The sequence below is a fragment of the Python bivittatus genome, unplaced genomic scaffold (assembly GCF_059951505.1).
Source record: "Python bivittatus isolate LINGU-HERP-01145 unplaced genomic scaffold, Pbiv_v1 ctg000810_np1212, whole genome shotgun sequence".
NCBI classification, from domain to species: domain Eukaryota; kingdom Metazoa; phylum Chordata; class Lepidosauria; order Squamata; family Pythonidae; genus Python; species Python bivittatus.
The window spans coordinates 1,300,867-1,325,465 of record NW_028277111.1 but is presented as its reverse complement, the minus strand read 5'-3'; the positions used below and the strand labels follow the sequence as shown (position 1 = coordinate 1,325,465).

Sequence of the window (24,599 nt, the reverse complement as noted above, 5' to 3'; positions counted from 1 at the left end):
TTAAGATGGGTGGACTTCGACTCCCAGAATTCCCCAGCCAGCATGGCTGGCTGGGGAATTCTGGGAGTCGAAGTCCACCCATCTTAAAGTTGCCAAGTTTGAAAAACACTGGTCTTGTTAAACTCTGAAACTCACTGCCACAAACTATAATCGATTCTTGCAATAGCTTCCAACCTGGTTGTTTTGAAAAGCGGATTAGAGAAATTTATTACAAATCAGTAGTTACTAGCCAGCTGCATACTGTTCCCAGTGCCATCGTACAGTATATCATCATATTGGACCTGCATCCTGCTTGCGTGATTCCGGAAGGAACCAGGTTCTCCTTTGTGAATCACAATTTTGCATCACATGAATTCTGGTCTGGTCCATCAGCTTAGGACACCTACCAAGTTGATGTTGGTTGCTTAAGCCAAAAAGGCCACCTCCCTCCCCTTGGTTCAAGGAAAGGTTTCACTTGGTCCATATCAGTGTGGGACCCCTGCTGGCTGGGGAATTCTGGGAGCTGAGTCCACATATCCTAAAATTCCCAAAGTTGAGAAACACCGGTCCATATACTCCATTCCTCTTGGGGTATTTTAACTGGGTATCCATCCAGCAGTAGCTTTTTTTTCCAATGACTCCAGCAACTGGCATTCCAAGGTATACTACCTCTGAAGATGGAGGCTCGCCTCTGCCACCCTGCTTAACAAGCCGCATAACCTTCTGCGCCACCAACCGGTGCCGGGCACGTTTTGCGATTCGCAGCATCGCCCCGCTTAGCGCGAGGGATTTCGGGAGTTGTAGTTCAGCAACGTTCGGACGGCCACGTGTTCGGAACGGGAATGACATGATAGGAATTTGGCCTAACTCGGCGAAGGGGTTAAATGCACGGAGTGTTGACTTCCTAGAGAGGCAGGGAGGGTCACCTCATCTGCTTCCTGCTCCGCCTCCCGTGGGAAAGTAGGGTTTAAATTTCCCAGGCGGTGGATTTGCATCCCTGGTGATATATTTATTTTTCTGTTTTAGGTGGGGTTGGGGGAAAGCCGCGCGCAGCAAAACGAGCGATCTGAACTCCGGAGTTTAGAAAAGCGGGCTTCTGGTTTCGCTTTCTGTTTAAATGCTGGCTGAGTCGGGACGATGCGGGTTGCTGTGTCCTGCAGGCAGAAGCTAAACCGGTGAAGGGACTCTCCAGCAGCGCGTTTCTGTGTTGGGAAAATGAATCTGCTAGGTTTCTGCTGCGAAGCGCACGCGGTGTGCTAAGCCGTGATGTATACTGAACGATCCTTGTTTAGCTGGTTCTACATGACGCGCTAAACTCAAGCCGGATCGTATGGCTCAATGCAATGTGCACATTTTGGATTTCTGCATTCTTAGAAAGGATGCCCTTTTTTAACTCTGTGAACTTTTCTACCAGCCCTCCCCATCCTGCTTTGCAGAGGACAAGCTTCTTTTGAACTAGATGTCTTAAATCAGTGTTGTCCAAACTTGGCCACTTTAAGATGAGTGGACTTCAACTCCCAGAATTCCCCAGCCAGCCATGCTGGCTGGGGAATTCTGGGAGTTGAAGTCCACTCATCTTAAAGTGGCCAAGTTTGGACAACACTGTCTTAAATGACCAGATGTCCGTCGATGGTTTAAAATCTATGAGAAGGGAGAGCAGATGGCCTTTGAGCTGCAATCCTGAACACTGTTCCGGATCACCACAGAATGGGATCCCAAGGCATCGGAAAATGCCTTCCTCGCTATGGTGCATTGCATTTCTTTGAAAAAGACACACATCCTTTCTAAATCTGCACCCCTCATAACACGAGAGCTTCCGAAGTTCCATTCTTAACAATATATGAGTAGCTGTTTTCTTATTACTTCAGAATAAAAAAATAATAGCTATAATATATCTAGTACATACAGTGGCCATCTTTTCTTTAAAAAAATAAAGGACACACCTGAAAAAGGGGCAGAGCTGAAAGAGATGCATAAGGATAAAAAAGATTGCTTATGTTTATAACTTTGCTTTAACAAAGGAAAATTCAGGAGGAAAACCAAGAAACTAGAAAATTAAATAAATCTAAAGGACAGCTTTCTGAAATACCCGTAGGATCACTGTCTGCATATTCTGCAAATAGTGGGGATGACCCCTAGATGACAGCAAAATTATACAAAAAAATCAAGACTGCTGCTCTCTGATGGACCTTGAGGTATCTGCAGTCTGTAGGATAATGTTGATTATTTGAGCAGGCTCAGAAGCATTTTTTTGCTGATTATATTATTTTGATTTCTGTCTGTGTAGGCTGACCATCAGGCACAAACTTCTTTTTTAATATATAATTTTTATTAAAAGTTTTAAGAGCAATAATAGGAACCAATACAAACTGAATTAGAACAGAGAAAATGAAAGAGAAATAACAGAAAAAGCTAACAGTGCCATCAGAAAAGAAAATAGAAGAAGGTAGTAAAAAAGGGAAAAATATAAAGAAAGATATGAAGGTATAAAGAAGTAGCTTCTGATATTCTTCACAGCAGTTATAAGTACAATTATATTTTAACCTCTCTAAAGTTCCATGATGATTCTTCTTTCTATAATCTGGGCGCAAACTTCATCTTATGAATCTTAGCTACCTCAGATTGAACAGATTTGCCAGCTTGTAATTTTATTTTGCATTTCTTGGCATTGGTATCTATTGTCCTCCTTTTAAAATTTCCCCTTAGGGACTCAAAAGCGTTTCTTGTGGCAAGAAGTAGAAAGAAGATCGATACGTCTCCACCACCTGCGGGCTGGAAATGCTCTTCAGGGTGGTGATCTCCAAAGGACCCCCTTCAATCTGTGGGATTTACAGACACGGCTGGTTCAGGCCATCGGGGCCAGGAAGAGGAGATGGCTTTTGAGCAGGGACGTGCGGTGCCTCTGGGTCTCTTACAGGAGGTGGGAGTTCAACAGGGAGTGAAAACAGAGCAGCCAGATTGTGTCCCGTTTGAATCACAGGCTGGAAAAGGCCCTCCCGTTTTGCTCACGGGCAGCACCAAGGAATTCTCGGAGAGAACCAGGGTTGGCTATCAGAAGGGGCTGCAACAGCCGTGGGAAGCCCAGTTGCAGGCTTTCTGGAAGGCAATGGAGTCTTCCCAGCAAAGTCCATGGGCATTAAAAGAGGAGGCCTTGTGCCCGCCAGAGGTGGCATCAAACTTCAGGAAGCATCTGGCAAGTGAGAAGATGAGCCATCCGGGCCCCAGCAGAGAAGACCAGTTGACGGTTAACAGTATCTCAGTGAAAGATCAAGGGGAGTGTGGGAAAGTGAAGGAAGAGGTCCAGCAGATGGAAAAAGCAGCTTCGGGCACTGATCTGGAGCGCCAACACTTCCGCCAGCTTGGCTACCAGGAGGCCGAGGGGCCCCGAGAGGTGTGCAGCCGGCTCTGGGAGCTCTGCCACCAGTGGCTGAAGCCGGAGAGACGCACCAAGGAGCAGATCCTGGAGCTGGTGACCCTGGAACAGTTCCTGGCCATCCTGCCGCCAGAAATGCAGACCTGGGTCAGGCGAGGGAGGCCAGAGAGCTGCCCCCAAGCCGTGGCCCTGGCAGAGGATTTCCTGCTGAGGCAGCCACCCAGAGAAGAGGAGGAGCAGGTAAGGATTGGCTGGGTAAACCTGAGAGCCAGGATGGGGGAGTGGGAGTGGGGGGACCCAGGTTCTGGTCCCCTTTGAGCAGTGTTTCTCAACCGTGGCAGCTTTAAGCTGTGTGGACTTCAACTCCCAGAATTCCCAAGCCAGCAAGCTGGCTGGGGAATTCTGGGAGTTGAAGTCCACACAGCTTAAAGCTGCCAAGGTTGAGAAACACTGGCTTTGAGCCATGCAAGCATCCTCAGGGCCTCTGGACCAGGCCCTCCCTCTCAGCCCCAGACCCAGGGTGCAGAAGTCGAGAAGATGCTGGGCTGGGATTGGGGATCCTCAGATTCTATATTGGATTTCCATTCCCCTGATCCCGAGCCAGTGGACCAACACACCTGGAGAACAGGATGGGGGAAACAACAGAACAAAAGTCCATCTTCTGATGGAGTGTTCAGGGCCTTGCAGGCGTCTTCGATGGATTGTTCACCTTCCCTGTATTCTTTTGCCACGGGGTCTTGAAGCTATCTAAGGGAAATCTTAGAAGGCATATCTAAGGGAAAAAAGGGCGTTCCACTGCACTGGTTGCCAGTTTGCTTCCGGGTGTGATTCAAGGAGCTGGTTGCTATTTATAAAGCCCTACAGGGCACAGGGCCTGGTGACTCGAGGGACCGCCCGTCTCCCATAGCATTGTCCAGCTGATCCGATCTTGCAGGGTTGGCACGGTCTGGGTCCCTTCGATTAAATAGTGCCATCTCTCAAGACCCCGGAAGCCACCTTCTCTGTGGCAACACCTGCCCTCTGGAATCAGGTTCCCCCAAGATCTGAGCAGCCACCATATCCTGTTGGTGTTTGGAAAGGCCCTGAAGACCTGACTTTTCGCCTAGGCCTTTGGCAAAGGTGACTGAAACCCCTTTGGGTTGTGTGCATTCATTTTTTTATCATTTCTGATTTTTTTGGTCATCCTTGCCTTCCTTGTTCTTTTTGTTTTGTGTTGTTTCTTTGTTTGGAAATGTTTTTCACAATTTGTAAACCACCCGGAGTCAGTGGGTATCGGGCGACATATAAATTTAATAACTAATAATAATATATTGTTGTTGTTATCTATTTTACCTGGTTCTTCTCTTTCCTCTTCTGCTCTATGCCTTGTTTTTAAGGTGGTAAAGGCCTTCTGTGTTTTACAAAAGCCCTTAGTTTTAAGCTGGTAGAAATCTTTGCCGTCTTTCCTTTGAATTCAGGTGGGATTCCCCGAAGGCTGTGCTGCTTCCCCTGAACTGAGCGGTGGTCCCTCCAGTGAATGGCAAAAGCCTCTCTTCGTGGAGATCAAACAAGAGGAGGACAAGGAGCCACACTTGCTAAGTAAGGATCCTTTGGAGTGGAATCCTCACCCTCCTGTTGGGGTTTTAGTAGATCCCAAACGGAAGAGGAGCCAGTGATGGGAGGCGACTCTGTCTCTCTGATTGCCCCAGGAGGACAAGGCTGGGCAGGGGGTCCAGCGGGCAGTGATCAAGATAATAGAAAGCCAAATCATTTATTTATTCAATTTATATAGCCGCCCAGAGTCACTGGTCTGAGGTGGGTGGCTATATAAAAGAGGGGCGGGGAGGGGAGGGGAGGGAGGAAGGAAGGAAGGAAGGAAGGAAGGAAGGAAGGAAGGAAGGAAGGAAGGAAGGAAGGAAGGAAGGAAGGAAGGAAGGAAGGAAGGAAGGAAGGAAGGAAGGAAGGAAGGAAGGAAGGAAGGATGGATGGATCAATCTCTGGGGTGTAGGCGAGACTAAGACTGCATGGATCTTTTCTGCTCTCCAGTGACTAAGCAGGGTTGGGTGTGCCTGGATGGGAGATGAATAAGAAATCCCTAGTAGGGGGAGTCAAAAAAAACATTGTGGAAGAAGGCAGGGGCAAATATACTGTTGCTGAGAAAAGAACATGGAGGCGTCTAGGTAATCAGCCGGAGCTGATCCTTTCACTAAGGACAACTGAAACGTCAAGGTTCTCTCCCAGCCGACCACGCATTTTCTTCTTGTTGTTTCATTATTACTATTTAAAATATTTTAATATTCGCTTTGGGGGCAATGTTTGGAGCAGGAAGCATAAAACGGAGGCTGGGAGTCCACAATTGGTGGACTGCTGGTGAATCCCCAGACTTTTCAATCTGGCTACACCCTGGGATTTACTCAGTCCGCCTCTGCCCCACAGCTGCAGAACTAATAAAATGAACTTTGCACAAGTTGTGCAGGGAAGAATATAGGGAAGCCTGCAGGCCCCTTCTCAGAAAAATGTACTTAAATGCATTAAATAAAATATATAGATATAGATTGTGTTATAAAAGGAATGCAATCATGCTCAAATACTATGATCGAAATATTTAAAAGGACAAATATATAATATACTGTAGTCCTATATGAGCTTCTTTACTAATCCATTAAATCAATAGCAAAACAAGCTAAATTTCAGTTAGCGGTTACTGAAAATAAAGTTATACTTTTTTTTCCTATACCCGCTGTAATCTATCCATGGACCTCCAAGGAGTCAGTGGACCCCAGACTAAGAACCTGTAGCCTAGAGCATTCCTGTCATTGGGTGATATAAGTCTACAATAAATATAAGCGCTGATTATTTTTAATTTTTTTTTAAAACGGAGAAACATCACATCATCGAAACCTAGTGCTATTTCAGGGTGGTTCTTGGGTAGATCATTGGGTTGCTGCTCTGTTTTAGGGTCCAGAGATCAGCACCCCAAATGGAAAGTGGCAGTTCAGATTTTCACCATAGGATTCTCTTTATTTTAGAAGATGGGAAAGAGCAAAGCGAATTGGAAAAGGATAAGAACTTTGAAGCCCTCTGGGCATTGCCCAGAAGAGCTGAACCAAAGGTCTCCAGCTGGCCGAAGCAAGATGGTGCCACTGTAAGCCCAACAGAAGCTTATCCTGAAAAAGATCAGAACAAATTCATTAATTCCCAGGGACGGTACATTGAACTGGACCGCAGTATGGCTCCGCTAGCCATCTCTTCCGGCGAGAGCCAGAAGCCCGTAAGCGAGGGTGAGAAGTCCTGTGCTCGTTGCAGCAAGGACTTGCCACTCAAGTACAATGTGCAGGCTCATGAGAGAACTCAGATGGGCGAGAAGCCACACAAGTGCTCTGTGTGTGGGAAGGGCTTCAGCACCAGGGCATATTTGATCACCCACGAGAGGATCCACACGGGCGAGAAGCCCTACCAGTGTTCTGACTGCGGGAAGAGTTTCTGCGACAACTCCAATCTCACCGTCCACAAAAGGACTCACACGGGGGAGCGGCCGTACAAGTGCACTGATTGCGGAAAGAGCTTCCGGGAACGGCCAGTCCTCATTCGGCACCAGCGGATCCACACGGGGGAGAAACCCTACAGATGCCGAGACTGTGGAAAAGGTTTCAGCCAGAGCTCAGGGCTCTTGGTGCACGAACGTACGCATACCCAAGAGAGGCCGTACACCTGCACCGATTGTGGGAAGAGCTTTGGAGGCAACTCAAACTTGAGGGTGCACATGAGGATCCACACGGGGGAGAAACCGTACCGGTGTTCCGATTGTGGGAAAACATTTGGGGATAGATCGCTTCTCGTCAGGCACCAGAGCAGCCACCAAGAGGAGAAATGTTAATGCAAATCAAAAGCTGGATTTGGTTTGCTGGTGAAACCACAAAGAGACATTCATGTACCCCGCTAACCAGAAGCAGTGATCTGCATGTGCATAGTGTATTCCTATGCGTGTTGTGGGCACCGCAGCCTCAAAAGGACATCAACAAATTTGGGATCGGATTCAGAGGAGGGCTACCAAGACTGGGGAGGGGGGAGTCTGGAAGGCAAGTCCTGCCAAGAACTAAGTATGTTAAGTCTCCAGAAAAGAGGACTGAGGGAAGTTTAGAGCCCAGCAGAGTGGACGGCTATATTAAATATTCAGGCCTCTGAAATATAGGAGGGCAAGACCAAATCAATGGCTAACGTTTTGTGTTTTGTGTTTATATATTGCCTGCTTGTTGTTCGATGGTTTGCTTTGTCGTTTCTTCTTTTTGACTTCTTGGGTGTTTACGTTGTATGCCGCCCGGTGTCCCACTGAGTTGGGCGGCCTTATAAATCTTGAAATAAATGAAATGAAATAAACTTCTGGGAAATAGATTTAGGTGGGATAGAAGGAGGAATTTCCTGGCGGGCTATCATCCCACGGAGCAGATTGGCTCCTGGAGTGGTACATTCCCCTTCACTGGAGGTCTTCAAGCCAAGCCGGGGTCCCCATTTGCCCGAAATGCTTTACAGATCCTGTACTGAGAAAAGGTTGGACTAGATGACCTCTGAGGTACCTTCCAGCTTGAGGCTTTGATTCAGGAGACAATCCCATCATGTTCAGGGCTGCTTTGTCTCAGACATTCTAGGGGCCTAGAATTACAACCAGGGTCAAAAGAGAGGCGGGTTGTTATGAAAGTACACAATAATGACACAGGTTTGGGGTATGGGAGTGGTAGCCCAAAATGCCAACTGGATTTACTAGACAGCTGTAAGTTTCTAGGAAATAAGGCTGCAGGACGTATGCGTTCCTTGTTACTATTCTGAGGAGGGGAAGGCTTGGGGGGTGGGTAGTGCTGACCATTAGGTACTGTAGGAGTAATGAATACTTATTGTTGTTGTTTGTTTGTTTGCTTGTTTAATTAAATTTAGAGGCTGCCCATCTCAGATGACTCTGGGAAGCTTACGCTCTGAAAAAGAAGGAATAGTAAAATGGAGAAATAGAAGAGAATATCTGTAGTCCAGGGTTGAATTGTGGAGTCTTTGGTGATCTCTAGCAACCAACACCCAGATAAGCAGGGATTAACACCAGACAAACAATCAAGCAGAAAACAATACCCTAATCAAGGAACTACCAAGGAGACCGCCCCCAACATTGGCAGGGCAAGCTACTGTATATAAACAGCCAGTGAACCCCACCCTCCCTCACACTGATGATGTCACCTAATTGGGTAATGAAATGTCTGCAAGCAAACAACCAAGTTCAGAGAGCACCAAGGACTCCACAAAATGGAGAAAATAAATAACGTGTGTCTGAAAAAAAAAAAACAGCAGCAGCCATACATAGCACATGAGAGAGCAACTGACAGGGACTCAGCAGCCACCCTGCCCCAAAGCCTGGGAAAACAATCAGGTTTTCAAGAAGTCTTGGAACATCATCAGGGTGGGAGCCATACAGATCTCTGGGGAGATGCTGTTCCAGAAGGCTAAAATCCCACACCAAATTAGTATACGTTGATTAGTACAGATAGCCCTCACTTAATAACCATTTGTTTAGTGACCATTTGAAGTTACAATGGTGCTGAACAGAGAGACTTACAACCAGTCCTTGCACTTAGAACCATCGCAGCACCTCCGTGGTCACGTGATCACGATCCAGGTGCTTGGCAACCAGCATACACTTACGATGGTTGCAGCATTCCAAGGTCGCCATTTGTGACCTTCCCAGCCAGCTTCTGGCAAGCAGAATCAATGGGGAACTGTGTGATTTGCTTAACAACCATGTGATTCACTTAACGGCCATAGAGATTCACTTAATGACTGCTACAAAAAATGTCATAAAATTGGGCGTGACTCGTTTAACAATTGCCCTGCTTAACAATAAATTTTCCAGTCTCTATTGTGGTCATTAAGTGAGAACTACCTGACGTGTAGTTGCAACTTCCGAATGGCCCTCTCCCTCCTAATTTCCCCATGGACAGTTTCATGTTATTGCATTAGCTTTGCCTGTAAGTGTAAATTTGACTTAGAAAAAGTTTTGTGTTTTGGATAGCTTTGTGGTAATAAATTCTTGGAAAATCAATACAATACATAAAAAGCAATGATATGTGATATAAATCAGTTGGAGTGAAGGGCATTATTTTGATACACAATTTTATATTCTATATATACACAATTTTATATTTTATATATATACAGTATATATATGCTTCACATAATGTATAACAGTGCACTCTATTTTATTTCTAAAGGGTTAACTTGCTTTTGCTTTGTAAAGAGCACTGGTTTCTTCTTCCCCCCCCCTTATCTCTTTGCTGAATGCCCGATTGTCTTCGAATAAGCAATTAGCTGAATACAAATTGTTTGTTTTACCAAGCTTTTGCAACAGTTGTGGGGCCCTACATTCCAGAAAAGATAAGAAAAATCTTGTATGCCATTCTCTTGGTAACCAGAAGAAAAAGTTACATTTAAGTTTACCTTCCTAAGAACCACCTTTCACTTGCTCAGACCGTCCCAAAAATCCCTTGTATGGGTATGAGGGGATGTACTATCTGATTACAGATTTAAATGTCTATAAAGCCTCTGATGTTTGTTTTGTGAGGTGTGGTTCCATCAACATCTCTTGTTAATGTGTTGATTGGGGTCACCCAGCTGTGTCTTGATCAAAATACATCTGTTATCTTAAAGAAGCCTCGTCTCAAGTCTTTTTATTTGGCTTTATTGAGACTTGGGAAATAAAAGGTGCCATACAGGAGCAAGTTGACATATACCAAGGTATAGACCTACACACACACACACACACACACACACACACACACACAATCTTTGAAAAACTATTTAAGAAAGTGTTTGATTTTTTTTAGACCTATGTACTGTTTAGAACACCATTTCTCAACTGGAGTTCTGAAAGTTTGTGATTAAAAAAAAGTAAACTTTTTTTTTTTTTTAACTTTGCCCACTACATAATGCTAACCCTCACAGTCGTGGAAATTTTTACATGCTGCAACTCAGCTGCCGGCCTGCAGCTTTGCCTATTGCTTGTAAAACGTGGATTATACAGGTTCAAAGTGAATTGTATTGTGAAGTTTTGTATGTTGGGCTATTTTTATGCAGGGGCTCCCCGAGGTCTGAAAATGACTTCAAGGATTCCTCCAGGGTAAAAAGGTGGAGAAAAGCTGGTTTAGAAGGCACAGTAGGTGGCAGTAGATGCCTGCCCAACAGGGCTGATCTCAAAAACGTAAAGCTTGGTCAAGCAACTACTGTAGCTTCATCTGAGCGTGACTTATTCTGTGGACTCCTTGCAGCTTCTAGGCATGAGGGATTTGTACCAGTCCAGTGCCTTCGCTGGTATGCCACCCTGGCTCTGGGGCCCACAGGGTGGGACTGGCCCAAAGTCCTTCCAAGGCAAATGGGGAGCCAGAACCTGGATCTCCCTCCTCCTAGTCCAGACCCTTTCCTGCTACAGATAGTCCTCATTTAGCAACCGCCTCATTTAGCAACCATTTGTAGTTACTACGGTGATGAAAAAGTAACTTTCCTCACATGTATGACTTTTGCAGGTCTATAAAGCTTCCCCATTATTCCACGCTGGCTCTGGTGCTGAGGAGGGGTGGCATTGGCCCAAAACCCCCATATGGCTGGTGTATATGTGTGTTGTCTGAGCTTCTGTGTGTGTGAGTGGGTGTGTGCACATACACACACATGCATGTGTACACCAGAAACTTTGTCTCCCCACTCCTAATCCAGCCCTACTCCTCCCTGGCCCCCTAGATATGCTCTAGAGCAGAGTTTCTCAACCTTGTCAACTTCAAGGTGTCGGGACTCCAACTCCCAGAATTCCCCAGCCAGCCATGCCTCTCTTTCGCATCCTTAAAAAGGACGCCCTTTTGCAGGCATTAACTGAACCCGCTCCTGCCCTGCCCCTTCTAACCTTTCTAACCTTCTCCACGCCCCCGGCGTTTCCTAGAGAGGACAGGAAGTGGTGGCGGGAGGGCGGGATGTAAACAGTATCAGTCACTTCCGGCCCCGCCTCCCGTGGGAAAGTGGCCTTTGAATTTCCCAGCTCGTGGGAGGGAGATCGGGTGAGTGCGAAAGGGCGTCGGGGCGGGGGTTGCCAACTTTTCTCGCCGGGCGTGGCTCCTGTGCTCGGTCGGCGGTGCCCTGGGGATCCCGCTGAGGAAGTTTGCCTTCCAGGGGAGGAAGGCCAAGCTGCTCACGGCAATAACAGGAGAACTGCCGCCGCTGCTCCCATATTGCAAACGCGCCTCTCTAAGGTTAAGCGGGGGAGGGAGAAGCGGGTTGCAACCTTCACTGAAATGCAACGATGAGGCATGTTTGCAAAAAAATAAAATAAAATAAAATAAAATAAAATAAAATAAAATAAAATAAAATAAAATAAAATAAAATAAAAAAGAGAAAAGGGATCTGGGCGGGGGGACCCAGGAAGAGCACCATGCAAGGCGATCTAAGGGGAGGAAGATGGACAGCTGTGCCCAAGCCCTGGCTGGTGTTGCATGCTGCCAGTCGTGGCTTGCAGAAGGGCTTTCAGACGCTCCAGATGTCCCCGGCGGGGCGGGGGGGGGGCCTCCAAAAAGCAGCCGGTCTGGAAGACCCGAGAAAGAAAGATCAGGCCTCGGTCTTCCAGCCGCAGAGCCCTGCGGTTTAGTTTGTCTCAGAATGGGCTGGGTGCAAGAGAGAGGGGTGGGATTGTTCTGAGGGTCGGGTGACGCCCAGGAGAAGGGGGAAAGAATGGGAGCTAGGCTGCCCCGAGCTCTGGAAAATGCAAAGGTCAGAGCAGGAGGCAGATTAGCGGTACCTGGCCTTTGATTTTCCGGGTGGGGCAAACAGATACATACCTCCTCCCATTTTGAATGCTAGTGTACCCCAGTGTTTCTCAGTCTCGGAGCCTTTAAGATGGGTGGACTTCAACTCCCAGAATTCCCCAGCCACCTGACATTGCCCACACCCACCCTTGACAACCACCTTCTGTCTACATTCCCAGTCTTAGGTCTGGCCTAATTTTTGAGCAATTTTGCTTCTTTTCTCATCTGTTGCTTTTTGCAGCATCCCACTTTACGCAGACCTTTGGAGCGCTCAAAGGTTTGCATGCTGTTTGGATCGGTACCCCAAAAGGTACTTCCGCTTTGGGATTTGGCATGATGACTGTGGGATACTAAGGTACTTGTAGCTGGTCTGTCTGTGTGCTATGTGGCCCGCTGGTAGTTCCACTCCATCAGTCTTAACTACCTTCCCTCTCTTTACGACCATCCAGCCACGCTTCTCCAGTTTGAATGACATCCCAATGTCCTCACTGTAGATCCTTGTCAGGTGGGTCATCGAGTCGATGTCTTGTTTACTCTTAGCATACAGCTTGATGTCATCCATGTAGAGGAAGTGGCTGATGGTAGTTCCACTCTTGAACTTGTACCTGGCTGAGGGGGTTGAAGCCTATGCAGAACAGCAGTGGGGACAGTGCGCCACCTTGGTATATGCCACAATTGATGGCCACTTGTGTGAGCTGACTTGCAATGACTTCCAGTGTTGCCTTCCACAGTCCCATTGAGTTCTTGAAGAAGGTCCTTAATATCCTGTTGACTTTGTATAGTGCCAGGCATTCATAGATTCATGTGTGTGGCATGGAGTCGTAGGCTTTACTGTAATTAATCCTGGCTGTGCTCAGATTGGTCTGCCTAGACTTTGAGTCTCGGGCAACTGCTCTATCTATGAGCAACTGGTGTTTTGAGCCTCTGGTGTTGTTCCCAATGCCCTCTGGAGCTGTGCTCATGTACTGGCCCATTTGGTCCTGTAGCTTGGCAGCTAGGATGCCTGATAGGACTTTCCATGTTGTGGGGAGGCACGTTATTGGCCAGTAGTGGAACGGTGCTGTTCCCTTGTGGAGGTCTTTCATGATCAGCACTGTCTTTCCTTGAGTTAGCCAAGTCTGGGTGGGAGCCTGTTGCTAGCAACTGGTTCGTCTGCACTGCTAGGCGTTCATGCACTGCTGTTAGTTTCTTTAGCCAGTAGGTGTGGATAATGTCCGGGCCAGGTGGTGTTCAGCAATTCATGTTCTTGACCCGCTGTTGGATGTCTGCTGCTGTGATGGTGACTGGTTCCTGTTCTGGGAGATTGCTGTGGTCTGCTTTCAAGGTCCTGCAGCCACTTTGCACTGGTGTTATGTGTCTCACACACACACAAACACACACACATATAGGAATAAAAATCTAATAATAATAATCTTCCTGTGGAGGTTGAATCCATCTGGAGTGAACTAAATTCCACATCTTGGCACTCAGTGAGACTTATTTTCAACCAGATTCAGACAAGATTGCACATGTGTGCAGCAGTGATAGAACATAAGCTACGGGAAAGCATTGTAGAGCAAAGGAAAAAAATCTATAATGATTCTAGCAGTTTCAGGGAGAATGAAACATTTGGGAATTGTTAAGGTTTTAGCTTTGGAGGAATGACAGAATCCTAATGAAGGGTAAATGATGATTTATGACCTGTGTGGAGAAAGAAAAATATATTTCCCCTAATGCGAGAAGTTGAAATCAATGATGCAGACCATATGTTCCAGCCACCTGCTGGAAAACCTATTTATTCATTTCTTCTATTTGTATATCACTGAATCAATAAAGGCTTTAGAAATCAAGAACTTAAAACATCCCTTACAGATGGATGTGCAGTCTGTTGCTGAAGAGGTCCACTGAGGGAAAACCTGACGAGCCCTCCAGGCAAATAGTTGTGTTCTTGAACCGTTCTGACCAGACAGAGATTTCTCTTGATATTCAACTTCACCTCTTCTGCTGGGAAGAGACTGTTTTGAGTCAGGGAGCACGTTTGAAACGTTTGAGATCATCCTGTGGATCCTTTCATCAAAGGGTTGTCGGAGTGGACAGGGCGATCAGAAAGACCCCTTGACAAGAAGGCAAAATTCTCTTTTGTTCTTTCCTCCCCACACCAGAAGCTGTCTGTTATTCTGGTTTGCTTTTTATTCCCTTTTGTCCCCATGGGCACGTGTCCAACTATTCCTCCCCCCATTTCTTGTGCCTTTAAGTCAATCTACACCTGGCATCTGCCTAGGCAAGTCCCAGCAATTTTCTTGGCAAGATTTTTGGAAGTGGTTTGCCCCGGCCTTCTCCTTCCTGGGTCTGAGGGAAGGGACTGGCCCAAGGCCACCCAGCTGGCTTTGTGTCTAAGGCAAGACTAGAACTCCCAGTCTCCCAGTTTCCTGCCTGGTGCCTTTAACCACTATGCCAAACTGGCGCTCTAAAACAGTGCTTCTCAACCTTAGCAACTTTAAGATATGTGGACTTCAACTCCCAGAATTCCCCAGCCAGCCTGGCTGGCTGGGGAATTCTGGGAGTTGAAGTCCACATATCTTAAAAGTTGCTAAGGTTGAGAAATACTGCTCTAAAGTAAGCCCTAGGTTGTATTTGTTTTCCAAATGCAGGTATTTGAGGCTGATATTTTGTGTTGCAGCTTGCTAGCTTCCCATATATTATTATTTTTAATTGCAACAACCTAAGAACGAATTGCAATTAGCGGGGGGCATGAAACCCAGCTCCATATGCAGGCTTCACTTCCCCAGGATGAACTTAACCAGTTCCTTAATCTTCCCTGTCTCTGGCCATCCTCTGAATCAGTTCTGACTTTGCCCGTCTTGTTAAAAACGTGGGTTCCTGATGGTCCATTTCTAATCTGCGCTTGGCCCCAAATGCACAACTTTAGCCTTGCATGAATTGTTGTCTCTCTGAATCTCCACCGTCTTCAGCAGGAGATGGTAATCTTATCCTACGTTACGAGGCTGTTGTAAGAGTTGCCGGGAATTTGTTCACAAAGCATTTTTGAACGGTCCAAAGTAGGAGATTCGGGACTAGCTGTAGTGTATCTGATCCCAGATCATCGGTTCAAAGGAATTAACTTTTGCACATGATGCTGAGTTAACAGGTGGGTTCTCAGTCCCTAGAGCTCCCAGCTTCACATGTCAGCCGGCATGATGGCTGCAGAAGTAGTATTGCCTATTTGTATCGCTTTGCAGTCACGGCTGTCTTCCAGAACTGTTCAGAAATAACACGTCTGTCTTCTCCAAAATTAAACTTGCATCTTCTGGGGACATCAGGGGCTGCTTGTGGGCACGGAAATTGTTTGTCTTCCTGCTCCAGTTCAGGGCTAAGCAAGGTCTTTTGCAGGCCTTGGGTACGTGTTGTGGTGCGCTCACAAAATGGCTGACAGGAGGCATTTCCTACTCAAAAATGGGTGCCACGGAGGACATATGGCCTGTTGTAAAGTATTTGTTTACCAGGAAAAAAATGGACAAGATTCCTCCCTCCTATTTCCATACTAGATTACTTGTTTCTGGGCAGGAGCATGAAACTGAGCAAACTCCAGGAGGCAGTGAAGGACAGGAAGGCCTGGTGCGATATGGTTCATGGGGTCACGAAGAGTCGGACACGACTTAACGACTGAACAACAACAAAGACACCCTCCACCCCCCGAACAAAGCATTGGCTTCAGCTTCTGCCATGTTGAGCCTTATTATTACAATTAGATTTCGATCTCACCTTTATTATGTACAACCGAAGGCAGTGGACATAATGCTCTGCCTCCTGTTTTGCCCACAACAACAACCCTGTGAGGTGGGGCCAGCTGAGAGAGAGAGACAGAGACAGAGAGACAGAGACAGAGACTAGCCCAAAGTCACCCAGCCAGTTTTCGCGCCTAAGGGAGCACTGGAACGCACCGTCTCCTGGTTTCTAGGCCAGCGCCTTCACCCACCGCTACATCAAACTGACACTCATTTCAAATGCAACAATTTGTGGAACTCAGATGCATTTTTGGAAATCACTGTGGTCCTAGAGGCTGGTGCTTTGATTTATTGTTTGCCTGCTTCTCTTACGTATCACTTTAATTCAGTGCTTCTCAACCTTAGCACCTTTAAGATATGGCTGGCTGGGGAATTCTGGGAGTTGAAGTCCACATATCTGGAACCTCACTTCGGGCCAGTCACTCATTCTCAGCCAACCTACCTTACAAGGTGGCTGTGGTGAGGAAGAGTGGAAAAAAGGAATGCCGTAGAGGTCACCTGAAGCAACTAAAGCCCCCTCTAGATTCGTGGCTTTCAACTCCCAGAATTTGGGGGGGGTCAGATCTGGATATCTGGAGAGCACCCCAGTTGGTGAAGGCTGTCGTAAAGGGAAGGTCGATATATATCTAATTTTTTTTTACAAAAAGGAATTGAGCGGGGGCCGGGGCCCTGCCAAGGGATCTCGGTTGGTCTCCAATTCTACCTGATGGTCTCCGTTTGTTTTAGGGGAAAGCTTGTTTGCATTTAGACAGCTTTGGTTTTGAACTCCATGCCAGTTTCCCTCTGAGACGGGGGCAGTGCTGCCACCACCGAGCGAGAGCACTCAGCCAGTCCACGTAGCCGGGGAGAGAAAATGGCCGCAGAGCTCAGGGAGACATCAGCCCCAGGACCCTTGAAGGCCGAGCAACGGAAGGGGACAGAGATGGGAGAACGCATCTTGGCAGGAACCAAGAAGGGGAAGGGAGGGGGCCCGGGCTCCCGCCTGATTCCCACAGGGAGCATCCAGGATTTCTGGGAGAGGCCTGTTCCCGAGAAAGCAACCCCGGAGCCCCGCAGGAGCCTGCAACAACGGTGGGAGTCTCAGCTGCAGGAATTCTTGAAGGTCCTGGAAGACCCCTCCCTAGAAGGGGGCAGCCCACAGCCCCGGCCGCCTCTGCCCAGAAGCAGCCCTCGCCCGTCCCTGACCTCCTTCCGAGGGCGAGCCAACTGCACCCAGCAGCCTCGAGCCGAGAGAGGGGCCCAGCTCGCAATCAGCCTGGGCGGGGAAGCCCACCTGATGGAGCCCCCAAAGCGGCTTCACAGTCAGAAAGCTGCCAGTCTCCCCCTGGGCCAGCAGGCCGTTGCCTTGAACGATGAGCGCTGCCTCTTCCGGCAGTTCGGCTACCAGGAAGCCGAGGGGCCTCGGGAAGCCTGCCGCCACCTCCGGAGGCTCTGCCACCAGTGGCTGAAGCCGGAGCGACACACCAAGGAGCAGATCCTGGAGCTGGTGGTCCTGGAGCAGTTCCTGGCCATCCTGCCCCCCGAGATGCAGGGCTGGGTCCGGGAGTGTCGCCCTCAGACGTGTGCTCAGGCTGTCATCCTGGCGGAAGATTTCCTGCTGCGGCAGCAAGAGAGCAAAGCCCAGGAAGAGCAGGTGAGCGATGCCGGTGGGGTCTCTCGGTGGGTGGGAAGACGGGAAAAGAGGCCAGCGCTCTCTGGAGAAGGGAGCTGGGGCAGGAAGGTACCGGGGGGACAGTGCTGGACTAGGAGTAGGGAGGGCCCTCAGCCCGTCCGGCCAGCCACTCTCCAGAGTTGCTGTGGGAGGGGACACCATGTTGCCTAGACAGGGACAGGATTTGGTAAAGAAATAGGTCCACGAGAGAGTGCTGGAAAATAAAATGGGGAGTGGTAAGAGCCCAGTGCTTTGCTTGGAAGAGGGACCATCTGCCTGGGAATGAGTTGAGTGGCCTGCGAGTAGGTAGGTAGGTGAGTAGAGAGGGAGTACCCGAGGGGGAGGGGAGGGAAGGGAAGGGAAAGGAAGGGAAACTAAGGTCATAGAAAACATCTCGGGAAGTTAGAAGGGCCAAATGGAACAGCCTCACCAAGTTCCCATCTGGCAAATGTGGTGATGGCCAATTTGGTGCAGTGGAGAAAAATACAAGGCCAGGAACCCGGAGACCCTGAGTTCTAGTCCTGCCTTGGGCATGAGGTCAGGTGGGTGACAGTTCCTCCTTCTCAGCCTGGAGGAGGAGGAGGCAGCGGCGGTGGAGGCAAAGGCAAACTACTTCTGACAACATGGCCAAGAAAATTGCAGGGTCGAGATTGACTCAAAGGAACCAAAAAACGTGTTGCACCTTCTTGCTAAACTGAAAGGTTGGGACTTCATCATGGGGCTCTTTTCTGTTTCAGGCCATCAGCCTCTTTGAGAAGGACCATTTGACTGAGAAGGCCCCCCTGGAGAGCTGGCAGAGACCCCTCCTTAGAGAGACGAAGCGGGAGAGTGACAGACACGCGGTGCTGTTGGGTGAGGGCCTCTGGATGTCGTAATCACTTGAGGCTGTGCACTTGTGAAATGAAAGATGTTGGGAAATTACTGTGGGTAGTTTCCCATTTCGTTTGCACCCATCACACTCCAGTCAGTCCCCAGCTCAGATCAGAGCAAGCACACACGCCACTCGCTACAGCTAGGAAAAGTATAGCAAAGATTAGAACAGTCACTGGCAAAATGGGATAAAAGGCAGCAAAATCAGGGAGACAGAGACATGAACTACAGACAAGAATTTATATTATCTGTACCTAAAAAAAAGGAGACAACTTTCCAGAGCCACTGGAAATAATACCATGGATAATCAGCATGGACAGTCCCAAAGGGAGTGGCCTTTGATTATTCCAGTATTGTCCAAACTTGGCCACTTTAAGCTGAGTGGACTTCAACTCCCAGAATTCCCCATGCTGGCTGGGGAATTCTGGGAGTTGAAGTCCACTCAGCTTAAAGTGGCCAAGTTTGGACAACAATGGCTTATTCCAACTTTAACCCTTTTATGTACATACTGGCAGCAGAAAGAGGTGGAAAGTAGGACACCAGGTGATCTCTCTTCTGCACCATGAAGGAAGGGATTTGATGGAGAAGGATGATCTATCCATGACAGGAGCCAGCTGTCCCCTTCCTTCATGAATTGGCTCATCAAAGTTCTGGGCTGTTGATATTTCCCTTTGGGAGATAATGCTCAGTCCTTGGGGACCACATCAGCATCAACTGGCAGTCTGACGTGTTTCCTCACATGTAAGTTCTGCTAGGTTTAGTGGGGTTGACTCTCGGATAAACAGGTATAATACAGTAGCTGGATTTGGTCTGACCCACATTCTGTGGTGATGCTGAAGTTACATGATGGAGAACTGTTCTCACGCAGCCAGGAATGAGGTGCGGTTAGTTCTCGACTTAAGCCCCTGAGCCACAGCATGCCAAGCAGCCCCAGAACCATGCAGTTCTAGGGCTGCTTGCCGCCCCACAAGGCAGGATGCAGGGTGGCCCAAAGGGCGGGGGGGGAGATGGGTGGGGGGAGTTGGAGGTAATCACCTTACTGAGGCTCGGGACTGGGAGAGACCAAACTCAGAATAGCTTGGATTGGGGTGGGTCCTCAGCTAACGACCAGTGGAATTCACTTAATGACGGCAACAGGAAGTGCTGGGAATGCCGTTGCTAAGCAATGTGGTCACGTGACATCACACTTTACGATGGCATTGCTTGGCGATGGAAATTCTGGTCCCAACTGTGGTCGTAAGTCAAGGACTACCTGTAGAAGGCTCCTGTGAGTCCAGAGTATCTGTTCTCAGAGAGGAAGTTACCAGTTGTGTCTCTATAGGATCCTCCATTCTGAGCTTTCCTCCTCCTCCTTGGCCTTTCTTGGGGTTAGGGTGCTTCTGCTGAGTCAACATCTGCAAACAAAGCAAGAAGCAGATTTTTCCATTGCAAAGTTCTTAGCAGAACAACCCAAAGTGTGCTTCCTAAACAGCAAGTCACTCTTCTTTTGCCATCTTTGGCTGCATTTTTACAAGACGCTAGTCCAAAATAAATAGGCTTGGTTTCATAGCATGTGAAGCGGACACAGCTTTTAAGTAGGCTTGGTTTAAATATTGGGGCAGGGTGCGCCTCCCGTCTTAATCCAGTAGAAAGTAGTGCTCACTCTTAATCCAAGGAAATCTTCACCAAATGATTTTGGACTCCAGTTCCTATCTCCCACCTCTGCCAACTAGGGATAGCAGGTTGCAGTCCGGGCAATAACGAAGCTCTGGCTGGGGAACACCGGTCCAAAGAGAGTGCTTAATTTATCTTGGTTTGAATCATTCCAGCAGACGAGAAATTATGTGGGGCAGAGAACGAGGATCGAGAGTCACGTTGGACGTGGTCTGGAAGAAGTGAGCCCAGCGTCGCCTGCTCTCCCGGTCTGGGGGAAGCTTCTGAAACCTTGTACTGGAACAGCCTGGAGAAGGCAGAGGGCAAATTCATCAACTCCCAGGGAACGTACGAGGACTTGGATGAGAGTGTCCTGCAGCCGGGTCTCTTTCCCAGCGAGCGAGACAACGCCTGCCTCATCTGCAGGAAGGCCTTCCGGCGGCGTTCCAACCTAATTGCCCACGAGCGGACCCACTCAGGCGAGCGGTGGTACAACTGCTCGGAGTGCGGGAAGAGCTTCGTCAGCCGGGCCGCCTTCCTTATCCACCAGCGGGTCCACACGGGGGAGAAGCCGTACAAGTGCTCTTACTGCGGGAAGGGCTTCAACACGGGTTCGAGCCTCACCCGTCACAAGCGTATTCACACGGGGGAGAAACCCTACAAGTGCCTGGATTGCGGGAAGCGTTTCAATGACTACTCCAACTTCATTGTCCACAAGCGGATTCACACGGGCGAGAAGCCCTATGAGTGCTCCGTCTGCGGGAAAAGGTTCAGTGATAACTCTAACTTTATCAAGCACCACCACTGAGAGGTCGCATGGTGTGCTGGTAGTGTTTTTGTCTTGTTTTTTGTTTTGCAATTGATGAGAAACACTAGATAAACACCTTTAAGGCAGCAGAGACATATTGTCAGCCTTCCAGGTAGACCAGACAGGAAACATGACCAGATAAGCTAATTCTACTTTATTGTAAAGCTACATTGAATCTTTCAAGTCTGAAAGTACATTTCTCCCCCGTCTCCTTTACAGCCGGAAAAACTAGGGAGGGTCCCTTCTGAGCTTCTTCTCCCACCCATTATCCAGCTGCAGGCTCTTATCTGACTGTTCCCTTGGCAGCATCTCTTTGCCCCGTCTCCCAAGGTCTTTCCCACATACCATTACACACATCCGTGGTCATCCTCTGCAGAATTTTCTCTCTCTCTCTGAACATCTGCACCACATCTCCTCCTTGCCCAGGGACAGGACAGAACTAGAGCTTAGGAGGGCAAAGCATATGGATTCCCTGGAAAAGGATTCCAATTTCTTTCTCCAGATAAGATTGAGAAAGACTCTCCCTGAGCCTCTGAAGAAACTTCTACAGGACAGTGTTGACAAGGCTAGTTATGTCGATGTTTTCCCGTCAGGGGCAGCTTCCAGATGTGTGGACTTCAACTCGGAGGATTCCCTAGCCAGCATGGCCATTGCTTCTCGGACTTGCAGTCAACCCACACAGAAATTGCCAAGGATAGGAAAAAAGGGCCGCTAGAGTAATGGCTAAGCTCCGTACGCTTCCTATGAGAGCCTTCCAGGCAGCACTAGTGAAGTTTCTTGATAAAGATATGGAGCATCATCAGAATGCTGAGGTTGAACTAGGGGAAGTTTGTGGGGGTTTTCTTCATTGGATGATTCCAGTTCAGTCCTGGGCTCCCCAAATTAAAAGAGTCAGACAGCCAAAGGCCTTTTTCTGCTTATTGATCTGAAGGATGCTCTGCTGTCCAGGCTCGTTGGTATCAAAATCTCAGGGTCTCACAACTGGGGGAGAGGATGGAGGGGTTGACATAGGCATCTTCCCTTTGCCCACACCGGCAGCACCATATGGCTTCATTTGCACAATACTGTAAGCTTGGTGAGTTTTAAACCGGATTAGGGTTTATGTGGCTAAATATGTGTGGTAATCCCAGTTAGCATTAGTTCAGGGTTCAGTGTGTTGGATGAAGCCCAGGCAATTGGGTTAGTTCTGGAACTGAGGGATAAAGCTAACCATGTGTGATGTATTGTGTGACCCTAAGCCTTGGTTTGTTTTGAACTGAGTCCCTGACAACTAGAATTATCCTGCTGGATAAGATGCCTATCACACTAAAGCTTTGTTTGCTTTTGATTTAATGTGTTGTATGGATACAGATGCTGTTTCTTATCCTCTCAATTATAGTTAACCAAACCATGGCTCAGTGCAATGGGTGAACCAGAGCTGTATTGCACTCAGTCCAATGTAACAATTTTATTGGAAATTATCTCTTCTAGTTTGTGGGAAGAACCAAAGATGGAGCCTTTTTTCCCCACAGATAGAGACATTTACAGCTGCATTAAAGCAGCTGAGTGTGTGTGTGTGCACGCGCACGCGCATGTGTGGCTTTAATCCTCTCCAGAAAGACTTGATATGTTGGGTTCTTGCTGCTTTCTGAGGTTGGTTGTTTCCTTGCAGACATTTCATTACCCAGCTAGGTAACATCATCAGTGCAAGGGAGAGTTGATATGCCATTGTTACTCAAGCACTTTGATCATTCATGGTTGAATTTTTCTAATGTCACTAAATTAAATCCTCAGTTTCAATGATGTACTGGAATTCTTAATTCACAAGCAATATCTACTGGGTTTCAAGCTCCAACTTGAGGGGCAGCAATAAATATTAGAACTAAATAATTCTGACAGGGACACCAACCTTTTTTTTTAGTTTCTACTCTTGCTTTTTACTAATAAAGCACTCCCAATCCACTGGCTTACCTTTAATGTTTCTTTCATTATAGTAGATCAATAATTACCTAACATCTCCCAACTTGGTGGCCTCCAAGCTACATTAGCTAGGAATTATGCAATTCATGGTCCAACAGCTATGAATGACCAAGTAGACTTTATGGAAACTCCACTTTTCCACGACTTCTCTTCTGCTCATTTATGTAGGGTTGCTGTTGAGTGAGCCAGGTTGGCCAACTCTGGTGTCGAATGAGAATCTGGTGCCATCAAGGAGCATCACCCACAACTTCATGGCCATGAGAAGAGAAATTGGCAGCTAACGTCTGCTGTTAATCTTCTGCTAAATATTCTGTAAATATACAAGAGTTGATGGCATCCCCTTTCCCTGATTTTATTGTGGGTGCAGTACCTGAAATAAAAAATTCAGTTAATAGTGGGATCTCCTACAGCAGAGAGTTTTCTGTATCACATGAGGTTAATGATAAGGCCCTATAATGAATGATTAATGACCCTGAAGGATTTATATTGCCAGAATAGGACCTGGGAATCCTGAGTTCAAATCTCTTAGTCATAAGATTTATTAAGAACACACTGTTGTGTGTGTTTACACCATAGTAAACTCCAGTTAGTTTTCTGGAGAGTTGACAGATGGCCATCGAATTGCAACCTGAATATCCTCAGGTCCATTGCTGAGTCTCAATCTGACCTACCTCTTAGAGGTGTTGTGAAGATTAAAGACTGGGAGTGGGAAAAGAGAAGAATTTAGTCACTGGGTTTGTGCCATGTGGAACGCTTGGTTAATTTTATTTATTCATTTATCTTTTGTGGCTTAGCCAGTTGTGCAAATCCCACCTGTTTGAGTAGTTTGTCATTCACTTATTGTGTGATTCCAGCAAATGGGTTAATTCAGTAGCTAAGTTACACTTCATATTATATGAATGCAGAATATATTACCCTGGACTCTTTGGAACATGGGAGCAGGAAAGAAATTCCTCCGTTATTTACTGCTTCTTTTTTCACCAGGGGTTGTAAGAATGCAAGAATTGGCATTTTTTGTGGTGTGATATTGTTTGAGTATTTGTACATTAAAATGATTCTTTTTTTCCCTTTTATTGTGTGTTGATTTTTTTTTTTTAATGTTGCTTGGAGGAGTCTCATCATCTGAGGTTTTTGTAGCTAAATGAGATCTCTCCTTAGTCGGCTATAAGGGAATGGAGAAATGTTCCCAGCTGAAATGCAGCATCACAATTGCTCAACCCCACACGAGAGAGAGCACTGTATAGGCAGTCCCCAGGTTAAGAACATCCGACCTATGGACAATTCATACTTACGAACGGGCTTTAATTCAGCTGCTTAACAGTGCGGCTGCTAATAAAAAGTAGGAAATGATAATCAGAAGGGAATAGCTGACCAAGGAGAATGGATGAAGAAAGACTAGATACAAAAAAGTAGTAATAATGGTGCTGTTGTCTAGATAGGACATTCTCGATATACACTGAGAAGCTGTCCACAGACTTCTGTATATAGCCAGAGAAAGATCCTTGGGATCTGCAGTCCACAACAATGAGAAGGCATCAGATCGGTTATTCTCTTTGTATTTGGGGAGATGTTCCCGTCCATTCATTGGGGATGCTCTTTTTGGCATCTTTTCCCAGTTCTGTGACTTTTTCATCAGTCCTAAGAGAGCTATGTCCTGGCTGCAGGTTTTGAATCCTTCCGGCCAAAGAGATCACCAGAATTTAGGGGGCTGAGCAGACATGTTAGAGAGCATGTAGCAAAACAAGCATCAAACACAGTAGTAATT

The 24,599-nt window shown here is 47.3% G+C and overlaps 2 protein-coding genes across 4 annotated transcripts; both read left to right on the top strand.

Annotated features, from left to right (window-relative positions):
* The first annotated feature begins 905 nt into the window (after positions 1-905).
* On the top strand, positions 906-10,041 carry LOC103057463 (uncharacterized). Of its 2 annotated transcripts, XM_025175994.2 has the most exons (4): positions 906-979; positions 2,686-3,592; positions 4,810-4,930; positions 6,361-10,041. In XM_025175994.2, exons 2-4 carry the CDS (start codon positions 2,852-2,854, stop codon positions 7,206-7,208), a joined length of 1,710 nt encoding a protein of 569 aa, XP_025031762.2. In that variant the 5' UTR covers positions 906-979; positions 2,686-2,851; the 3' UTR covers positions 7,209-10,041. The 2 variants fall into 2 exon arrangements, with proteins under 2 accessions (XP_025031762.2, XP_087985734.1); XM_088129608.1 differs by lacking the exon at positions 906-979 and having other exon boundaries at positions 1,602-3,592.
* Positions 10,042-11,354: 1,313 nt separating this feature from the next.
* LOC148213909 (uncharacterized) lies at positions 11,355-23,905 on the top strand. 2 transcript variants are annotated; one of them, XM_088129641.1, is made up of 4 exons: positions 11,355-11,409; positions 16,641-17,547; positions 18,303-18,417; positions 20,247-23,905. In XM_088129641.1, the coding sequence occupies exons 2-4, from the start codon at positions 16,768-16,770 to the stop codon at positions 20,873-20,875; spliced, it is 1,524 nt and encodes a 507-aa protein (XP_087985767.1). In that variant the 5' UTR covers positions 11,355-11,409; positions 16,641-16,767; the 3' UTR covers positions 20,876-23,905. The 2 variants fall into 2 exon arrangements, with proteins under 2 accessions (XP_087985767.1, XP_087985766.1); XM_088129640.1 differs by having other exon boundaries at positions 20,244-23,905.
* Positions 23,906-24,599: the final 694 nt, after the last annotated feature.